Genomic DNA, 21,460 nt, shown 5'->3' with positions numbered 1-21,460 from the left:
GTGAGGCCAGAAATGAGGAGTTCAAGTTGCAGGAGGGGGCTCCAAGCTGGGGCTGGGTGGGGTGCGGGTTCTGGAGTGGGGCTGGGGATGAGGGGTTTGGGGTATAGGAGGGTGCTCCGGGCTGAGACCGAGGGGTTCAGAGAGCGGGTGTGCGATCAGGGCTGGATCAGGGGTTTGCCCAACCCTGGTCTAATCCAAAAGGGCATTAGTTGTGTAGCAAGGCTTCCATCAATCCACTGCAACCTTAACATGGCTCACAAAACCTACAAACGTACCATGTTGTTCTTAGCGTTATTAAACATAACTGAGATAGACTGAATTACTATGAACGACAATAGATAGTCTTTGGCCAGGGAAAGAGGAAGAATGACTTTATAGCCTTGTGGTTAGGGATGTGGGAGACTGAAGTTCAAGTTTATGCTTCAGTGACTATTTATAAAAAGTGGAACAACTTAAACAGGGGAGACTGAGAAATACCCATACCAGAATATCCCATAGCCCAACGGCTAAGACGCTGTCCTGCAATATGGAAGAAGCAAGTCCAAATCCCTTCTCATAGACAGAGGGGGCACTGAATCCGCATCTCCCACATTCCACAAAACACTCAGCTAAACCTTATAAATGAAGGTCCTCCCCCTTCCCTATGCCCAAAGAGTTTTGTGAATCTATTCCTCCTTTGCTTTTGTCAAAATGTCAAAAAACAAAAAATGAAAGATTTTGAGTTGGATTGAATGAAATGTTTCATTTTGCCAATGCTGAAAAAAATTGATTTTTCAGTTGAGCCAGAAATATTTGGCAGACCTAACAGGAATTTGCAAATAGATATATATCAACTGAAGCTGCATTTTTCGGTGAATGGTCTTGACCCAAAATTTGTGAATCTGACCCATGTCCTTCCTAGCTGTGAAAGAGGGCTTGTCTACATGAACATTCAGTGAGCTGCTAGGTGGGGTGTAAATCTACAATCATACTAGCCTGCTGCGCACTAACTGTGTGGCCTCTGTTGACATGTACTAACAGTTCCTTAATACTCTTTGATCTACAACGGTTTGAAGCCGGAGTTAGATCAAAGTGAACTAAGGAACTGTTAGTGCACATCAGCAGGGTCCACACAGACAGTTAGCATATGGCAGGCTAGCATGGAGTTGATTTACATCCCAGTTTGTTGCAAACTAAATGTTCATGTATGCAAGCCCAGAGAATCATGAACTGGTTCCACTCCTGATTGATTAGCCAAAAAATAATACAGAGAAGGAATTTCCCTTCCTCCTTCTAACACACAGGAGTCCAACCAACATTGAAGAAATTCAGACCTAGATATTTTGATTCTAGCCAACTTCCATCCAATATCAAACCCAACTTTCCTAAGCAAGCTCACAGAGAAGCTAGCCAAAGGTCAAGTACAAACTCATCTAATTGAAGCTAACATTCTAGACCTGGCACAACTTGGATTCTGGCCAGTCCATGGAACTGAAACCACTTTAGTAGCACCGATGGATGATCTCTTCCTGTCACTGGATAAAAAGCAGATGACGATTCTCATTCTCCTTGTCCTCTCTGCAGCATTTAGCAGTTTTGACCATGAAATATTGTTGTCTCACCTGAGAGATGTGGCGGGAGTCCAGGGTAATGCACTAAAATGGTTTGATTCCACCCTGGAGGAGTAGTTACTGGAAATGGCATCTCCACCACTAGACTCCTCACTTGTGATGTCCCACAAGGATCAATTCTTTCTCCAGTCCTTTTCAACACCGATCTGCAGCTACCAAGTGAACAGGTCAGACGACATGGCCTCAGGCACTAGTAATATGCAGATGACTCATAACTGTATCTATTCTTCACCACAAGCAACCACAGCATCACCATCGAGATGGCCCTGTTCTTGGATGAGATCAGCTCCTGGATGATGAACAGCTGACTGAAGCTGAACCGAACAAGAGGGGGTGATGCTGGCAGTACAGGAAAGCATTCTGAAGAGTTTGCAGCCACAGTATAGCCTCCTTTAGTCGAAGGTACACATTCACAATATTTGATTTGTCATTTAACAATACTCTTGGGTTCCTCACTGACACTAAACTCTCACATAGCAGCACCCATGAGCATTGTTTTCTATCCTTTCTTGTTGACTAGACAACTCCATCCCACCTTGGTGGGCAATGACCTGGGTCTTCAGTTATTCATGCCTGCATCCCTTTGTGGCTGTACTGCAGCCACATGATATACTTAAGCATGAAGTCTTTAGCACCTAGGAAACACCAACTAATACAGACTGTTGTAATATATCTCCTCAGCAACACAAACTACTGCAAACACATCAGACCTATCCTCCACTCTCTACAATGGCTTCCCTTAGAATTTCTAATCAAGTTCAAGGTCTTGGCCCTTATCTTCAAAGCACTATAAGGACTGGTCCCAGAATATCAAAAAGACCATCTCTAAAGTTCTGGGATGGAGACTGTGATTGACAGCTGCACTCCTTTTGCAGAATGTGAGACAGAACTCTTTGGCACTGATCTGCAACTGTGGAATGAACTCCTCCAAGAATTAAGGACCGTCACAAACCTCACCACCTTCCACTCCAAGAGCAAGGCACATTTCTCTGACCTTGACTTCTTTAACATAAATACATAGCAACGTGAATATTTAAAAAAACAAAACAAAAACACAACACAACTAAAACCCTACCAAAATAAGACACTCCATTCCACACATTTTTCTCCCTGGAGAGAGAATGAGAGAACAAACAACAGGTGACAGATGTGTAGTACCATTGCTTAACCCGCTACTAGGAGGCATTCACACACTACAGTGATGAGTGGCTTATGAAAATTTATACAGAAGAGAACTAATAAGACCAGTAAACTATGTTTTTTCTCTCATTTTTATTTTTCTTGCTACAGTGTGGCAAAAAAGGTTAGAAGACTATCTGACTTGTCATGAACAGCTCAGTGTTTAGGGTGTCCTTGTGACAGATATGGCAAGTTCCTGCAATATATTTTGGAGATCTTACTTAAGTTTATAGATCATGGAGGACCAGGGATTATATATAATTCCATTGGGGAGGAGGACCACAGCCCTTCAGGAACTAAGAACTGTGGGAGATGATTAGGCAAATTCACTCAGGCTTGCACATACTGGTTCAAATTGGATTCTCCAGTGACCAACAGACAGCAAATGGACAGGACCTTCTGTCCAAGTGGAGGCCCAGCCCTTCCTGGGAAGGGTTGAAAGGACTGACACTAGCCAGAGTCCCTCCTGGAGTTGGTTGCGTGTGTGTGTGGGGGGGTGATCTCTGGTAAGCTTATTAGCACACTTGTAGCTTTTTTGTTTGTTTGTTTGAATGTGTTTTCTCTGTAAGAATACATGTGCTTGCTTAGAAAGATCTGTGTGGTAACATATCTGTGGGCAATTATGCTGTTTATAGCCTCGGAAGAGAAACAAAGCAGGCCTGCTTAGGCAGTCTGAGTTGCTGGGGAATTCACAGTTTAAACTGGGAACTATGCAGCCTGGTCAGGAGGGAGAGAGATGAGGGTCTCCGCCCAAGAGAGGTGACAGCTGAGGAGCCAGGAGCCTAGAGTGGGTGCCCTTGTTGGACCATGGAGGAAGAACACAGGTGCAGTTGCCCTGAATTGTAACAGTACTACTTCAGGAATTTCTTGTGTAACTCACTACAAATGTGGCAGAAAAATTCTACCTCCACCTCAGGCCTAACCCATTACTGTTAAGGTTAACATTCCTTTGCTCGTGGATTTTAGAGGTGCTAAAACCAGGTTTATAATAGAACCCTCAGCAGCAACCTTAACAGTAGAGTGGCTATTGACTTCTCCAATAATCTAATAAAGTTTAAAGCACTCAATAAACATATTTCAAAGGTATCCAAAAGCTTTCACAATTTTGGACTTGGACTCCACAAAACCAGTGGCAACTTCTGGCATAGAAAATATATACTTTAATCCTTCAAGGACAATATTGAGCTCTGTAAGGTATAAGTGTAAAATCCCATCCTAAACAACAGCAACCACAACATTCCAAAAGTTCATAGCACTTCTGCAGGCTTTTTTTTTTTTTTTTTTAAAAGGACAATATTTCTTGTGCCATGTTGGCTTATTTTTAATTCTCTCCCATGTCTTTATTAACATGCTGCTACATTTCTCTAATTGCACACCCACCATATTAGTGACACAGGAAACAGCTGTCAACAATACCCTCAAATTCCAAACCACAGCAACAAAAAGCAGTTTCACGCTGAATATAGTGGCTGCTAATGTAGTTTTTGTCCATTCTTCCAGTTGTTCTTCCAACCAACAGGGGTGAAAAATCTTGGGTAATACCTTAAAAAATATTGCCAACATACTATGAAATTTATAAAGTTTTAAAAAATGATTGTACTTTATATTTTATAGGCTGTTCCATAGCTAACCCAAGGGCATTTATACACCTCCAAAATGATCGCCTATAATGAAGGCTTAGGCCCCAGAACAGGCCCTAGGACATCTGGGTACAATTCCTAGTTCCATCACAGACTTCGTGGGTTATGTTGGCAACTCACAAGCTCGTTTTTCCTCAGTTCCCAGTCTTCTGTTGCATGTTGCATCCCTTCCTCCCACCATTTCTCTATTTTGTCATATTTAGCTTGTAAACTCTTCAGGGCAGGGACTGTCTCTTAGTGTGTGTTTGTACAGCATCTAGAACAATGGGACACTGATTTTTAGCTGGGTCATCTACTCTCTTCTGTAATATTAACAGTAAATTATAATAATACTCTAACCCTCTTCCCAAAACAATTAAAGGCTGTATTGTAGCACTGCAGGAATTTTACAGATTCCTTGGAAGACAGAACCCTTTGAATACTAGTTACAGACAGTGCAGTAAAGCATGAGTCCAACAGACAATTATGAACTCATGAGGCATTTGTCCAATATTAGCTTTCAACATTAGGATGTACTCAGCATCAATTATAAGTCATCTCAGTGAAATGAATAGAACACGAACAAGGGTAGAGCGAAAATTATTAGTCACAGTGGTAGAGAGGAATAATATTATGTTGGCAGAGCAATGCAAGTCAAACAGTTTTGAGGCTTTTTCCAGGTCAGAGCAAAACTCTAAAATATAAGTAAGATTCATTAATTAGCAATATATTTGTTATATTTTGCTTAAAAGTCAACTGAAGTCAACTTCTATCTGTAAGCAAATTAAGGTTTGTTGACTTTGCATATAAGAAAAGAAATTTCTGTCTTGCAAGGCCCATACAGTAGCCATCATTACACAAGTAAAAGCACTGCATTTGCCTACAGAACTAATACTAAAGGTATGTTTACGCTGCAACTGAAGGATTGATTGTAGCACCCATACGCATACCCATGCTAGTTTTAATCTAGCTAGCAATGGTAACAATAGTAGTAAAGACTCGGTGGCACAGGCTTTAGCACAGGCGAGCAACCAGAGTACCCAGACAGACTTGTACTCTGGTTGCGAGCCCATGGTGCCACATCTTCACTACTATTGTAACCTGTGCCCACCAGATTAAGGCTAGCACAGGTATGTCCACCTGTGCTACAATCACACTTTCACTTACAGTGTAGACATACCTTAAGAAAGCAATGTTCCTACAAACCTAACAGATTGCTGAATATTTATCATACAGTTTTAGAAATATATGTAGAAATACAAAATGTTAACATGTCACATATGAAAATAATATTCAGACATTTCAATATATGTACAGAATGCTCTCTCAAGCTTTTCAGATCAACAATACCAGAATATTTAGATGTTTTGAGAGGAAGCTCCTTACCAAAATAGCTGTTATCCTCAGAGAATCTACAGTGGAATGTGTGAAAAGGTACCATAACACTGGTCCAATTTCTCCTGTAATAAATCCCTGTGCATGAAAAGAATCAGTGGTGCAAACATTTTCAACAATCTTCGCCGCCATATGATTCACAACACGTTCTTCCTAAAGGGGAAAAAAGGCATTTTATATTAACTACTATTGTCGATCTCTGACTTTACTTTTCTGAACTATCTAAATAAAAGGCAAATACAGGAAAATAATTTGTGTTGTCTGAATACTGCTTCTTAATCTTGTTACACAGATATCAGGACAAATATGGGAAATCCTAAGGGAATAAGTCATTTCACAAGAAAATTCAACTACTTTGAAATATAAAGTTTATGTTCCCCTCCTCCCCTTTGTCTTGTACTGTAAATAAATCCAAGGAAATAATATTTAAAACTGAGTCTTTCATCTCCAAGTGATCACTCTGAATCCAGCATAGGTCAGTAATGAATGAAAGTGGTTACTGTGTCATGAGCATTCAGCTCTACATGAAGACGTGTTCATATCACAGAATTTGCCAATAAGAATGCCAGTTATTATCGGGACGTTAACAAAAGGGTCAAGGACTTAAGAGTAATTAAATTTCCATGCCTATCAACACTAAAGGTGATTCTACCATGACAAGGTTCAGGCATATAGGTGAGGTAGTGCATGGCAGATTGCATTGCCATTACCCCAATGCACTTTTTCTACGGATATACAGAGGACACTTTCCAGGGCTTTCAATCCACCATCTTTACTAATAAGTTTATTTAAGAATTTATTTTAATTAAAAATTTACATTACTTTCCATTCAATAATTATTGGTCAAGCAAACATGTACCATGTGTCTCATGTTTGGCATGGAGGGAAAGGATAGGAAACATTTACTGGAATATGGAAGTGCATATTGTAAGTGCTGCATATATACATGTCATACTACAGCAGTCTGGGAAATTAGTACTATCCTATAGTTAACTAAGTCTGAGATCCCATTCCATTTTAGTTTTTCTTTCAGTTGCTTTATAACTTTCTCAAATTTCTCCACAGCCAATTTTTTTTCATGCTTAGTCTCAGCCAAAAGATTAATCTTTTGGAAGGTTTTAGTGAAATTAGTTCAGCCATTTTTGAATTATAAGAACATGAAAAACAGTCTAATTTTTCATGGGTTCTTAATTTCTGCACCTACATAGCTATTACTGTCAGAAGCTAGAAATTTCAAATTTAACCCATTTTATAGATTTTCATTGACAAAAGAAACACAGTTTTACATACAAAAATTGTTTTAATCTAAAATTTATGGTTTTAATCTAAAATTACTTTAATCTGAGAAATATGTTCAGCCATCAGTTTGCCAAGTGTCCCCATGAGTTCTACTTCACCAAAACAATTCCATTGCCACAGATAGCAAGATTGTCACAGTTACCATGCAATGTCATATTTTCTTTCACAAATGCTACACCTCTGTCCCATTTCTGATTTATCTGAGTTCATGACCTCAGATATCAGGTCTTGCGTGCCTTTACCACTCCAGGGGTGGAATTACACAGGTCTTCCAGTCTTAGATTAGGCCCTGGGTTACAGCACCCTGTGTACTGAATGTGCTTGCCCAACAGGTCCACCTCGGTTTGGCACCTGTGCTGGGAGTCTGTGACCAGTGATGAATATAGTGACCAGAAATATTCTTCTTAAACCAAAATATTGTTTAATAGTAAGGACACAACACATTTAGAGGAAACTAAGATGACAGTCTACACGTATGTCTATTTTAACTAAAATCTTACAGTCACCTGATGGTAAGCTAGGCAGGCCTATCTTCTTCAAACACCACAGAGTGCTTGCCTCTGAGTCCAGCTGCTCCTCAAACAACATCTTGACTACCTCTCTCCCCTTTCTTGAAATCCTCATTCTGCAGGACATAGATCAACCACTAAATGTTTAGGATTAACAAAAAAGTTCTCCATGGGTCAGGTTATTCCATAACTGTCCTTCCTTGGACCTTGAAAATGTGGTATTGACCACTGAGACACACAGGACAGTGAACTAACTGGACCACTGCTTTGATCTAGTACAGCAATCCCTAAATTCTTGGGCCACATTGTTACTTCCTATTCCATCCCCTTTGTGCTTTCTGAATCTTATTGTCATAAGCATTTGCAGGAACAGGCACCAAGTAATTTTAAATTAACAAATAAAATAAAGATAATAATCCATGTACACTGTCCATGCAAATAACTGTTCTCTTGTCTATTTCTAAACTTCTAGGAAAATAAATTATGTCAAAATAATGCTGATCAATGAAGGACCTTATCTTGCAACAATTTGTGTTCTGGATAACTCCGATTGACTCTATTGGAAGGTTTACCTGAATACAGACTGAATAATCAGATGCTATATTTTATAAACAGATCATTTACCAAACAGAAATTGAAGACAGAACATGTGATATTTTTCCTCGTTGTCCACGACATCATTTTCCAGCTCTAACTGTGAATAAGCAAAGTCTTTCAACACTGACTAAATGCGACTGATGAATTGGTCAAGTTAATTTAAATACAAGTAAGGAGGACAATAGATGTACTCCAGAGATTTAGTTTGTTTAGTCTATAGCACACTCAGTCTTCACAAATAATGTACCATAATGGCGCTATTTATTTCTCTCTTATATTATTCTCCACTTTATCCTACCATCTCATTCCCTTTGGATTTCTGACATTTATATCTCCACAGTCATCACCACCACCAACTGCGAGCAACAATAATGAAGTTTTCATGTCATTAAAAATATATTCCTAACTATCTCCTTCCTCTACTGATCATCAGTGTTTAATTTTTAAACACATAAGACTAAAAAGATGTATGTGAGAATTTAGTATAATTCTTATTAAAAGAAACTTTCTTCATAAGTGTCATATTAATTTGTTACCACTGTCTAAACTTCAGTTCTACTTAAACAAGAACAATTTACTCATGGGCCTGATTCTCATCTCAAACCAGTTTTACATGGATATAACACAACTGATTTACAGAGTATTTACTCATTTACAGAGTTGTAAATCAAAGGAGAATTAGCCCCCAGTCTTAAAAGTTTTGTTAGTGTACCATACTGTACAGTAGACAACCATTTAAAAACTCATATACAAGTGCACTTTTATCAGAATTAAGCTTCTTGACACTTATTTCTCAGATATTTTTGTTTGCAAATAACAATACAAATTTTCAATCTTTTTCTTTAAATTTCAGTTTAAATGATTTTCTGAACTGCAGGGGTGAAAAAAATACATGCATTTACAATATGAACTGTACATATTCAAAAGATTTATAGCAGTATTAATTCTTTCTTACATACCAATGATTATTAGGCACACAAACTGGGGCTCCTGTGTCGCTTGAAATAAGTAACACCACATTTAATTATAATACCATAAATAAGTCATAACCAAAGCATTATGCAGCAGAGAATGGTTATTATGAATGCTAACAGATCTTCAGCAATATCCAGATGCAGCTATCCTTAGCAAAATTTTGTCCCTCAAAAGCGTGCTTTATCTTGTACTTTTTAGCCATTCCTAAGATGACTCATGCCCTGTACCAGATAACCACAGTCATTCTTATATCTTGGCTGGAAAGGGTCATGTATTGTCACAGTGCTCTATCAACTCAATGAGGCTTTCAGATTAATTCAATTTGCTGCCACCTGAGATTGGCTCCCTTAGCCCCTCTGGGACCTGTTCTCAAACACTATATAAGCAACAAGCCTTGTACCATTTTCTGCTTACTTAACTCTTGGGAAAGGAAGCCTGAGCTAAACCAATATTTGGCCTCAACTGAAGGATTCATCTTGTCATGTTATCAGGACATAAGCTATGTTAGTTGAAAAAAATGGATCTTCAAGATACGAATGAAGAGCTTTCGTACACCAGATAACCTGCCAGTATCATGAACCATAATAGCATTAATAGCAGCAATATTAAAAAAACAACACGATCAGATTTTCTCAGATTCCAAGCAGTTTTACAAAAGAGCACTAAAAGATATAGGGCCTGATTTTCAGAGGCACTAAGCACTTCTGGTTCCCACTGACTTAAAATACAGTTGTGGGTTCTGAGTACATCTGAAAATCAGGCACACATAACGGAGAAAGCAAGTACGAATAAGGTGAATATATCTGAAAATACAATGGTAAGCTTCCTTTTCATTCAACATTTAAAAGGAATTAAGGAATTAAAGGTATAAAGAGGTCAATATTTACATTTGGGTAAATAACTGACTTTACTCTATCTTGTTATTTATTTTGGTTGTGGAAGAGCAAACAGCACATTAGAAGCTTTCCTAAACACTGAGAAAGAACATAAAATCTAAAAGCAGTGTACTTTTCATTAACATGTCTTCTTCAGTTTTGGATAATATATCTTATTAAGATATACACATATATATACACACACACACACACGCAGTGATCTTATATATGTATAATATCATTTATATAAAAAAAAATTAAAATTTCAAATACTAATGTCGTGTGATTACAGAAGCAAATTGGTTCCAGAGTGGTAGCCAAACTGGAAACAGATTCAGGAAATAAGAACTTATTCCAGCATCTTTCTAATCAGTTGCCAGAACACCTTTAGTTTAAACAAAGATGAAAGATGGAAAATTAGAAGATGTACACACACTCTAACATATTAAAGCCATATCATGAAAGAATTAACTTTTATTCTTGAGTATTCAGGATTATAGAAATCAAAATCTTCATTTGGCTGTGAGTTGTAATTACACATTCTTCACTGAAAAAATAATCTGACAAGATAGAGAGAGTAAAAGATTTACTTTTACTTTAAGAAAAATAAAACAAGAATTTGGCTGTAAATTCGGGAATGGACATCTAAAAAAGGAATAACGAGGACAGTAAACACCGCCCAGTCTGTCCCCTCGGTCTGACGCACTCGGTCCTTCAGCAGCCCAAAGATAAGGGTCATAATGGTATTCCCGTCCCCCCTTTTCTTTTCCCCTCCAACTTTATTGCAATAAAAAACGGCCTTGATCAGGTAATGAGCTTTACTTTTAAGTCGATTGGGCTCAGCATGGACACAGGACTTCACTGCAGCAAATGGACTGGGGCCTTAGCTCTTTAATGATATTTAATGAAATTTATATATATTTAATGATAAATATATATATTTCAACAACACTACAGGGCCAACTGATGTAAACAGAAACAAGGAAATTAAATGTCAAGAAGGAAATTTTCTTCTTAACCCACCATTCCATACTGTATTTGAGCACATACTATGTGAAAGATTACCAAGTCACAGCACATAAAAGGGAAAGAAAAAGAAAAAAAGAATCATAGAAATGTAGGGTTGGAAGGTTCTTTGAAAGATCATCATGTCCATCACTCTGCACTGAGGTAGGATCATGTAAACAGACTATCCCTGACAGGTGTTTGTCCAACCTGTTCTTAAAAACCTCCAACGTTTTAAGGATTTCTCAAACACCCTTGGAAGTCTATTGTACAACTTAACTATTCTTCAAGTTAGAAAGTTTTTCCTAATATCTAATCTCCTTTGCTGCAGATTAAGACCATTACTTCTTATCCTAACTTCAGGAAACAAAGAAAACAATTGATCACAATCCGCTTTATAAGAGCCCTTAACATATTTGAAATCTGTTATCAGGTCCTCCCGTCTTCTTTTTTCAGGACTAAATATGCCCTGTTTTTTTTAAACTTTTCCTCATAGACTAGTTTCAGAGTAGCAGCCGTGTTAGTCTGTATTCGCAAAAAGAAAAGGAGTACTTGTGGCACCTTACAGACTAAATAAATTGGTTAGTCTCTAAGGTGCCACTAGTACTCCTTTTCTCATAGACTAGGTTTTCTAAACCTTTTAGGATTTTTGTTGCTGTCCTCTGGACTCTCTCCAGTTTATCCACATCTGTCCTGAAGTGTGGCACCCAGATCTGGACACAGTACTCCAGCTGAGGCCTCACCAGTGCTGAGCAGAATGGAACAATTACCTCCCATGTCTTGCATATTCCATTCATATTAATATACTTCTGAATGATATTAACCTTTATTGCAGCTGAATCACATTGTTGACTCATATTGTGTCTGTGATCTGCTCTAAGACCAGATCTTTTTCAGCAGTACTTACCACCTAGCCAATTATTTCCCATTTTGTAGTTGTGCATTTGATTTTTCCCTCCCAAATGTAGTACTTTGAACTTGTCTATATCGAATTTCATCATGTTGATTTCAGATCAATTCTCTAATTTAATTTTTTAAATTTTGAATTCTAATCCTGTCCTCCAAAATGTTTGAACCGCTCTCAGTGTGGTGCGCAAATTTTATAAGCACACTCTCCACCCCATTTTCCCAGTCAATAATGAAAATATTAAATAGTTCTATACCCCAGTAGATACATCCTCCCGCTCTGACAGCAAACCATTGATAACTTACTCTTTGAGTACAGTCTTTCAACCAGTTGTGCACTCACCTTATAGTAATTTCATTCAGACCACATTTCCCAAGTTTCCTTTAGAGAATGTCATGTGGGACTGTGTCAAACACCACACTAAAATTAAGATATATCATGTCTATGGCTTCCCCTATCCACTAGGCCAGTAACTCTGTCAAACAAGGAAATTATGTTGGATTGGCATGAATTGTGCTTGAAAAACCCTCAGTGGCTACTCCTTATAAACCTATTTTCTTCTACAAATTGATTATTTAATAATTTGTTCCAGTATCTTTCCAGGTATCAAAGTTAGGCTAACTGGTCTATAATTTCCCTGGTCATCTTTGCTTCCCTTTTTAAAAGATAGGTACTGTGTTTGCCCTTTTACAGTCCTCTGGGACCTCACCCATCTCCAGGAGTTCTCAGACATAATTACTAATGGTTCCAAGATTGCTTCAGCTGCTTCCTTAAGCCTCCTAGGATGAATTTCATCAGGCCCTACCAACTTGAATACATGTAATTTATCTAAATAATTTTCAACTTGCTCCTTCTCTATTTTGGCTTTTGTTCCTTCCATCTTCTTGTTAATATTAATTGTGTTGAGTATCAGTCATCGTTAAACCTTTTAGTGAAGACAAAATAGGCATTAAACATCTCAGCCTTCTCAATCTCATCAGATATTCGCTCTCCTTCCCCTCTGAGTAGAGAACCTATGCTTTCCTTAGTCCTTTTTCTTGCTTCTAGTGTATTTTAAAAACCTCTTCTTATTCCCTTTTGTGTTCCTTGTTAGGCATAACTAATTTTGTGCCTTAGCCTTTCTGATTCTGTGCCTACATGCTTGTGCTATTCTTTTTTTACTCCTCCTTAGCAATTTGTCCACATTTCCACTTTTTGTAGAATTCCTTTTTGATTTTCAGGTCATTAAGGAACTCCTGATGGAGCCATAATGGCCTCTTACTATTCTTATCTTTCCTTTGCATCAGGATGGTTTGCAGTTGTGCCTTAATATTGTCTCAAGAAATTGCCAGCTCTCCTGAACTCTTTTCCCTTAGATTTTCTTCCCACGGGACCATACCTACCAGTTCTCTGAGTTTGTTAAAATCTGTTGTTTTTTTTAAGTCCATTCTCTTTATTGTGCTGCTCTCACTCTTTCCTTTCCTTAGAATCATTAAATCTATCGTTTCATGATCATTTTCACCTAAATTGCCTTCAACCTACAGATTCACAGCCAATTCCTTCTTGTCAGTCAGAATCAAGTCTAAAATGGCTGTCCCCCTGGTTTCGTCCTCCACTTAATGAAATAAAAAGTTGTTCCCAATATTTTGCAAGAATTTACTGAAAGAGACTTGGTGGGATAAATCTCATGACTGAAATATAAGTATGGGGGTTATAGCTTGTTTAGGAAGGACAGGTGGGGGATAGAGGAGGATATGTTGCATTATACATCAAGTATATATATACACACACCACATATATACACACACACATACATACACATACACACACACGTTCTGAGGGCCAGAAAGTTGAGAGATAGATCAGTTGAAAGTCTCTGGGTAAAGATAAAAGGGGAAAAATCAGGGCTGACATCATGATGGGGTCTACTATAGACAATCAAGTCAGGAAGTGGTAGAGGCATATCTAGAACAAACAATAGAAATATACAAAACACAAGACCTAGTAGTAATGGAGGATTTTAACTACTCAGACATCTGTTGGAAAAGTAATTGGCAAAACAGATCTGTGATGCCACTTAAGTCATAATTTAGCTTATGTACCAATACTTCCAGTTCTTTCTGTCTATTCCCCATAATCCTTATATTTCAGTATAACCAAAGATGTTGAGCAGATTCCCCCACTGATTTCCCTTTTATTTCTCATATGACCCTACTGTAATTTTCCATTTCCTCCCCGTCTAGTACTCTGTTATGGTTGTTTTTTTATATTTACCTCTGGGCTTCATAAGCATGGATCAGACCACATTAATAGCCCATGGCGGAACCAGATCTCTCAATGATGGGATACAAGTTAGATAATTTTTTCACAAACCTTTTAACTGTATTATACACAGATAGTGATTGGTCATAAATCAAAACATGATAAATTGAAAGAGCCACCAAATGAACTCTTAAAGACAAATTAAAGAGCCCCTCACACTTCAAATACATTATATATTCCAAAAACACAGAACAGACGTTGTAAATGGTAAGCCAGATTTTTTCATTAAAAAAAAAAAAATCTAAACTATTTCAAACAACATTTCGTCACAGATTGTTTTCTAGAATTAAGCAATATATTCTGACTAATGACAAACAAGTTGTTCAAGATTATTCAGAGTCCGATAGGCCAGGATGTTAGATAGAGAGATTGGGGATCCAGATGAAAAATTTGCCATACTACTGAGAAAACAGGTCCGGAGGCCAGGGGAAAAAAAAATCTGTAAACTCCCTCCAACAGCTGAAGCAGGTCTGCATACCATTGCTGTCTCTGCCATGCTAGAGCAATCAGGACCATTTCTTGCCTTATCCTCTCTTATCTTCCTCACCACCAACTGAATTAATGGAAAAGTGGGGAAAGCATAAAGGAGGTCCTTTCACCACTGCATCAGGAAAGCGTTCAAGATGGACTCGCTGCTCTTTCCCACACTTAACAGAAAAGACTACTCTTTTTCTTGAACTTGGTTGCAAGCAGATCCACAATGGGCCAACCCCAACTGGAGATGATCTCTTGTACCATCTGGTCCTTCAGAGGCCACTTGTGCATCTGAGAAATTTCTCTACTGAGCTCATCTGCCAATACATTACTGTCCCCTGCTAAACAGATAGACATTGCGTAGAATGCACCAGTTGTGAACACGATGACTGCAATGGTAACCCATGTCCAACATACAAAAGAAGGTACTCTTTTATAGAAGGCTTATAGAGCTGAGGCTAAAGGAAGTAGAGCATAAGGCTGACCACGAATGAAGTTGAGAGATGCAAATTTGAGGGATTTAAGAAACTTAAATCCTCTCATACTGATTCTTGCCAAAGGAAGAAGACTTGTAAGGGGCTGTAAAAATGTAAGTCCATTCCATACATCATCCTAAGACATGGGAATCTGCTGCTGTAATCATGAAATAAAAGAAATAAAGAATAATGCTACCAAGAAAATTACTCCCCACAGTAAAATGGTTGGCTCAAACTGTGGCTGAAAAAAAGGCATATGGTGGCATTTCCAAGTACCGACTGCCTTGGCACACAGGAGAGGAGACAGGGCACTGCCTTGCTTGCTTGCAGATGTAATACAGGGCCAACTATATTGTCCATCGTTATCTGTACAACTTTCCTCCTTATTTGAGAAAGAAAAGATCTGAGAACCAGGTGAAGTTGCTCTCAGTTCTAAAACATTTATCTGAAAATTCTTTTCCTGAAATGCCTAGTGACCTCAAACTATCAGAGAACCCAGATGAGTTCACCATCCATTGTCTGATGCATTGAGGTTACTGTGGCAAATGAAAAAAGGGAACTGAACAGGACACCTTTGAGAATATTCGCTCCGTTTGTCCTCCACATCAAAAAAATAAAAAGATATCCTGAGGCATAGTGACTAGCATGAGAAGAATGTCCAGTTTTGGCTTGTAAACTTGAGCCATCCACCGTTGCATTGGCCTCGTTCTGAGGAATGCACATGGAATAACATAAATAGACACTGCCATGAGACCTCTTAGACCCAAATAGAAAATTACTTTCTGGGTCTGATGACACAGAATCTCTGGAATACCATCACTACCCCAAATCTTTCCTCTGGAAGGAACGCTCTTTCTGCTACCAAGTCCAGTATAGCTCCTATAAAATGGATTCTCTGACTGAGACATAAATTGGACTTTTTGATATTCAGAAGTAGTCCTAATCCATAAGAACGGAGCAGCACCTGAATATGAGCTAGCAAATCTTCACATAACAGAGCCTTCAGCAGCCAATCATTTAACTATGGGTAAACAAAGATACCCTATTTTCTTAGATGCATTGCTACTACAGAAAGACACTTAATATAGACCCTTGGCACTGTAGAAAGGCCAAATGGAAGAACCTTGTACTAAAAATATCTCTGTGCCATCACAAAATAGAGGTACTTCAGATGATTTAGCCAATTAGAGTTATGGAAATATGCATCTTTTAAATTGAGAACTGAAAACCAATCCATACTTCAAAGTGATGGAATTATGAATGCTAGGGTTAAAGTTCCAAACCAAACTTCCAGAAGAACTTGTTCAACTTTCTTAAATCTAAGATTGGACAGACCACTTCACTGTCTGGTAATTAGCCACCCTAATACCATCTGATGAAGTGAGCTCTAGCTCACGAAAGCTCATGCTTAAATAAATTGGTTAGTCTCTAAGGTGCCACAAGCACTCCTTTTCTTTTTGCGAATACAGACTAACACGGCTGTTACTCTGAAACCTAATACCTAAGAATGTGTTGATTTATTTCTATTTATACAGAAAGCTCAGGTCTATTGAATGAATACATGCATATCATGCAAACACACAACGTCTCTCCAGAGCAGGATCTTTGCACTGTGGTGGCATAGAAAGCCTCAAAATCTGTGGCATTGCTTTGTCTTCAGTGATAAGACCTTCATTTGCACGACTGTCAGTTCAGCAAATTTCATGAGCACTATATTCACTAGAAAAAAAATTGAAAAAACTAATATCCAGATAAATTCTCAGTGAAACTTAATATATTTCAGGATTTAGAATTTATTTTACTGTACAGGAATAAATTAATGTTCCTTTGAATGCCTCCGTTTTGTTTCTATGCCATGGATATCTACAGATAGAAAGAAGTCTCCCTTTGCTAAGATGACATTTACATGGTTTATAACAACCATGTCTTGGAGTGACATCTTACTATGTATCCATTACTACTGGCTGGAAAGAGTCCAAAAAACAATCAGTTGTGTGTTCTTGGCCACTTGATGATTTGGAGATTTTCTATGCATCTGGAGATTTCCTCCATTAAGTACAACCTGTAAGCAATAAAGATCTCAAAAGAAATGTACTTATCTTGATTCCCCCCCAGTAAGGAATGTTTTCAGCCTTTGGCTTTCCCTTGGGCAATTGGTCTTAAACAAACAGTAAATGCCAACCTTGTATGTGGCTCTGCTCAATTCTTTTTCATTTTGTGAGTGGGGACCATAAATGTGTTCTTTTCTTTTTTAACAAAGCAAAGTTGTCACAATAGAAATTAGCTATAAGACATAATATATATAGCAAAAAAAGTGTTTAAAGTTTACTACTTTTGGGCCTCAAAGGACACTGATGACCTGACAAGATGGAGTGTTTAGAGCCTTGTATATCAATTTTTTATCAGACTGGCAGAAAAAAAAGATCTGTGCAAAAAATAAACTGTAGCAAGGGTTGTACTAGCTCACCAAACAATCCTCAAAAGAAATCCATAACGTGAATAAATTCAACATTTACATCATAGAAATTCTTTATTTACTATCTTATAACCAAAATCATGTATAAATGTTGGGTATACAGAGAAAGCTACTTCATTTTTGCAATCTACTACTACTGTGTAGGTCATGGTCGTATCACGATTATTTAAATTCAGGAGCAATATTTCACTGACAATGTACTGCAGTGCTTTAGGCTACAGTCATCTCACAATGCCTGAAGGGTTATTACAGTGGAGAAATTCTGAGGACAATAAAAGATCTTTACCCCTTCCCGAAGGCACCTCATTAGCACAGTGTAAGCAGCCAAGGGAACGACCCAGCATTCTCTAGGGTGCACCTTTTTTTCTTCCTGTAATGAAGTGGAAGGATCAGCAATGAAGCTAACAGCACAAATGATATTAACCCCTTAATTAAAAAAATCATAATATCTCAGCCATGAAAGATACACCCATCAGATTTTAAAAGGTTAATATACAGATGTCAACTGAATAAAAACTAGAAGATAGATTAAATTCTGGAACAAAAGTTGAATTTAATATTTTGGATTTTTATGGCACAAAAGTTGATTTTTATTATATTGTTGAAGCATGCTTTAAAATTCCTAGGAGTATTTGTCCTCAGATTTGTATTTTTTCATTGGCTCAGTGTAATTCACACTTAAAACCATCCCTACAATCTCAGCAATCATTTTGATTAATTCGTTACCTGTTTCTAAAGTATTAAAAAATAGAAAAAAATTTTAAAGAAGTGATTACATTTAAATTATACCTAGAAATACATTTGCTTACTGTCTCTCAATTTAAAAAAGTTTTTAAAGAAAATTTGTTTTTGAAAAATATACAGAAGTTATAAAGAGTAGCTTATTCAAGACCCAGTATGGAGCACTTGGAAATCTGCTATTTATCTAGATAGAAGTAACAATATTCTAGAATCCTTACATACCTGTCCTATTGGAATAGTCTTGTTCCCTTCACTAAAATGAGATTATTATTCCACTATTAGTGGTAAATGGACTGTTGCTTTTTCTTGTTTTTGTTTTTTTGTTTTAAGTAGCATATTACAAATTGTCAGGTAAATAGAATGTCATTTGGATTTTCTTAGTATAGAAAGAACCTGTAACATTTCATGAAAACAAATTGCACATTTAGGTGCTAACTTGCATTTGATAGCATATAGGTGCTGGTAACTGCAGGAGAAAAACATTTGCTGGGAAAATTAAAGAGAATAATCTTTTTATGTGCTGTATACTCTAAAAAGCATAGGATGTACAAAGTGGTCAGGTTAATGTTGCAGGAACAACCTTAATTTTCTGTGTCTCCTGACTTTTAGGATTCAATATATAATTCAACATCACCATTGCATTAATAAGATATAGTAGTTGAAGAAAAGAAATTAATGAATTGCTTTCCATATATTTTCATTTGAGACGAACACAAATACATACAACCCTAATCAAAAATCAAAAACTTAATTTCTTTCATTCCAACATTATCATTTCTTAAACCTGGTTTCATTCAAAGGGAGAATAAAGTTTAAGTTGATTGCAAAGGGCTTCAATAGAGAAGCTGAGTTTTTAATCAATGTCTAATTTTCTTTGAGCTCTATGCCAGCTAACTACCAATTAAAAAGTGTGGTGTAATTTCCCCTGGAACTGACACATGCAAACATGATAGATTTGTCAAGTTACATGGTGTAATCAGGGGAGATTCAATTTAACGTCAGCCATGGACACCTAACCCTGGGCTACGATGTTCTCTCCCCTGCTTTTTTTTTTTTAAATTTATCTGCAGATATTTATATAGAGATATTCTTCATTTACATTTTTTTTCACGTTACTGTTAAAAGAAAATCGGAGATTAAATGCTCAAAGTAACCCAGAACGTTTGAGAAATATTACAAAAAACGTGAAAGCGTGTAAAAGTCATCTCTGGACACTGGCAAGCTGTGTTTTAACTACAGTTTGCCTTTCCCCATCCACTGCAAAAGTGAATAGGGAAAAATAATATGTAACCTTACATTACAGCCCAATCAAGATCAAGCAGAAGATGGCTTGTAATTCCATAGAAGGAATAAGGGCTTGTCTACACAGTGCCAGCAAAGCACTCTAGAGGGGTGTGATTTGTAGAGTGCTTTAATGAGTTGTGCTCCATGTAGTTCCCTCTGATGTGCTCTCAAAAGTACCTAGTTCACGTTAATGTAGTCCTATACCATATTAATTATAAGAGAACATGCATTTGGTCTGTGAAGGATAAAATGTGAATAGTGTGTGTGTGTGTGTGTGTGTGTGTGTGTGTGTGTGTGTGTGTGTGTGTGTGTGTGTGTGTGTGTGTGTAAGAGAAATTACTGATTGTAACTGGAGTTAACCAATGTTCATATCCACTTTAGATCCTCATTCTGGTCTTGTGCCCTTATGAAATTAATATAGTAATATTCAAAACCTTTAGATAATGTAGTTAATGCATATGCCTCAAGGGAAACAAAGTATAACATGCAATATCCTTTCATGCAATATCCTTCAATATCTTTTTAATCTGAAGTGATCTACATTTCTAAAGAATAAAAACAGAATTTTAATTCTTAAAAGAAGAAAAAAAGAAGCACATGGGTGTTTAGAAAAATGTCGTCTTCTGTTATTACTATTAATAGTAACTCTCTTTCTACAAAAGTCAGCATTGTCTAGAAAATGCTACTCCAGGTAATGGTTGGTGCAGAACATTGTTCCTTTTGTTTCTAGCTTGATGGTCCAAATTCAGCCTGTCAGTAATCATCGGAATTTGCTATTTGAAATTACTTGGTCTCAGTTCAGTTCCTAGAGGACAGCTGTTCACATATAAAAAAACACTGTTACAATTGGAATCCATATTGATAGTCTCAGCAGAGGACAATATATGTGAACTACGCATTCAAACTTAAAGATGGTCTCCCTCCTGATAAGTGCTATAAAACACTACTGGGGCAGCAAGGGCAAAATGCTACACTGCTGTCTGCATTATACTGTACCTTACCTGTGCACTGAGACAGAGAACCACAATATACTTAACTCTACTATTTCCTGATTTTTGTGCAATAAAAATTTCAGTTAAGTACTCATTTGCTGTTTAACATGCCAGTTGCAAGGCAACACTGATCTATGTACATCACCACTGAAATGCAGGCAAGGGAATGTTGCATCAGTTAACCAGTGTCAAAATTCACTCACATTCAGGTCACACAGAAAGGCCCATTTATGATGTTCTTTGTGGGTGGGGAAGGAATTATGTGAGAACAGAGTTGTAAGTATGGAGGGAAATCAGTGATTGCAGAAGAAGCTTTTAACAGCTGGAAAAAGCTTTCAACAATTTATGGGATTGGTTTTGGGCTTTCACTTTTTTTTTTTTTTTTTTTTTTTTTTTAAGTAAAGCCCTATTCACTGAAAATGTACAGATAACTTCTGAGAGCTGTTTTCTACTGTGCATACAGCACCAGTGGCCCAGTAAAAGCAAGACAGTTTAATAAGGACTACAGGAACAGTCACTGTTCCATAAAAACATTTCAATCCTGCTACCATCATTCTGGATTCTCTCCTTCCAAGGCGGGGAAATACCATTACATGAATTAGAAGCATTAAATGCTTCATTTCAGTTTTAAAATGTTTCTTTCAGCAAGCATAAAGAAACATTTTTAGAAATAACAGAGAGCATTGAGAAGTATAAACAGGGATAACGGAGAAAAAATAAAAAATCTACAGTGAAAGAGTGTAAGA

The 21,460-nt window shown here is 37.4% G+C and overlaps 1 protein-coding gene across 14 annotated transcripts in view; it reads right to left on the bottom strand.

The window, feature by feature from the left end:
* ULK4 (unc-51 like kinase 4) overlaps positions 1-21,460 on the bottom strand; it is a 395,815-nt gene that overhangs the window by 294,210 nt on the left and 80,145 nt on the right. For all 14 annotated transcript variants that reach the window (XM_037890225.2, XM_043540763.1, XM_043540762.1 and 11 more), the window contains 2 exons: positions 17,984-18,067; positions 5,795-5,956 (listed from right to left, as the gene is read on the bottom strand). In XM_037890225.2, the coding sequence (XP_037746153.1) occupies positions 5,795-5,956; positions 17,984-18,067 (246 nt within the window). The remainder of the gene's footprint in view (positions 1-5,794; positions 5,957-17,983; positions 18,068-21,460) is intronic.

The sequence above is a fragment of the Chelonia mydas genome, chromosome 2 (assembly GCF_015237465.2).
Source record: "Chelonia mydas isolate rCheMyd1 chromosome 2, rCheMyd1.pri.v2, whole genome shotgun sequence".
NCBI classification, from domain to species: domain Eukaryota; kingdom Metazoa; phylum Chordata; order Testudines; family Cheloniidae; genus Chelonia; species Chelonia mydas.
This window is presented reverse-complemented; position numbering and strand designations above follow the sequence as displayed.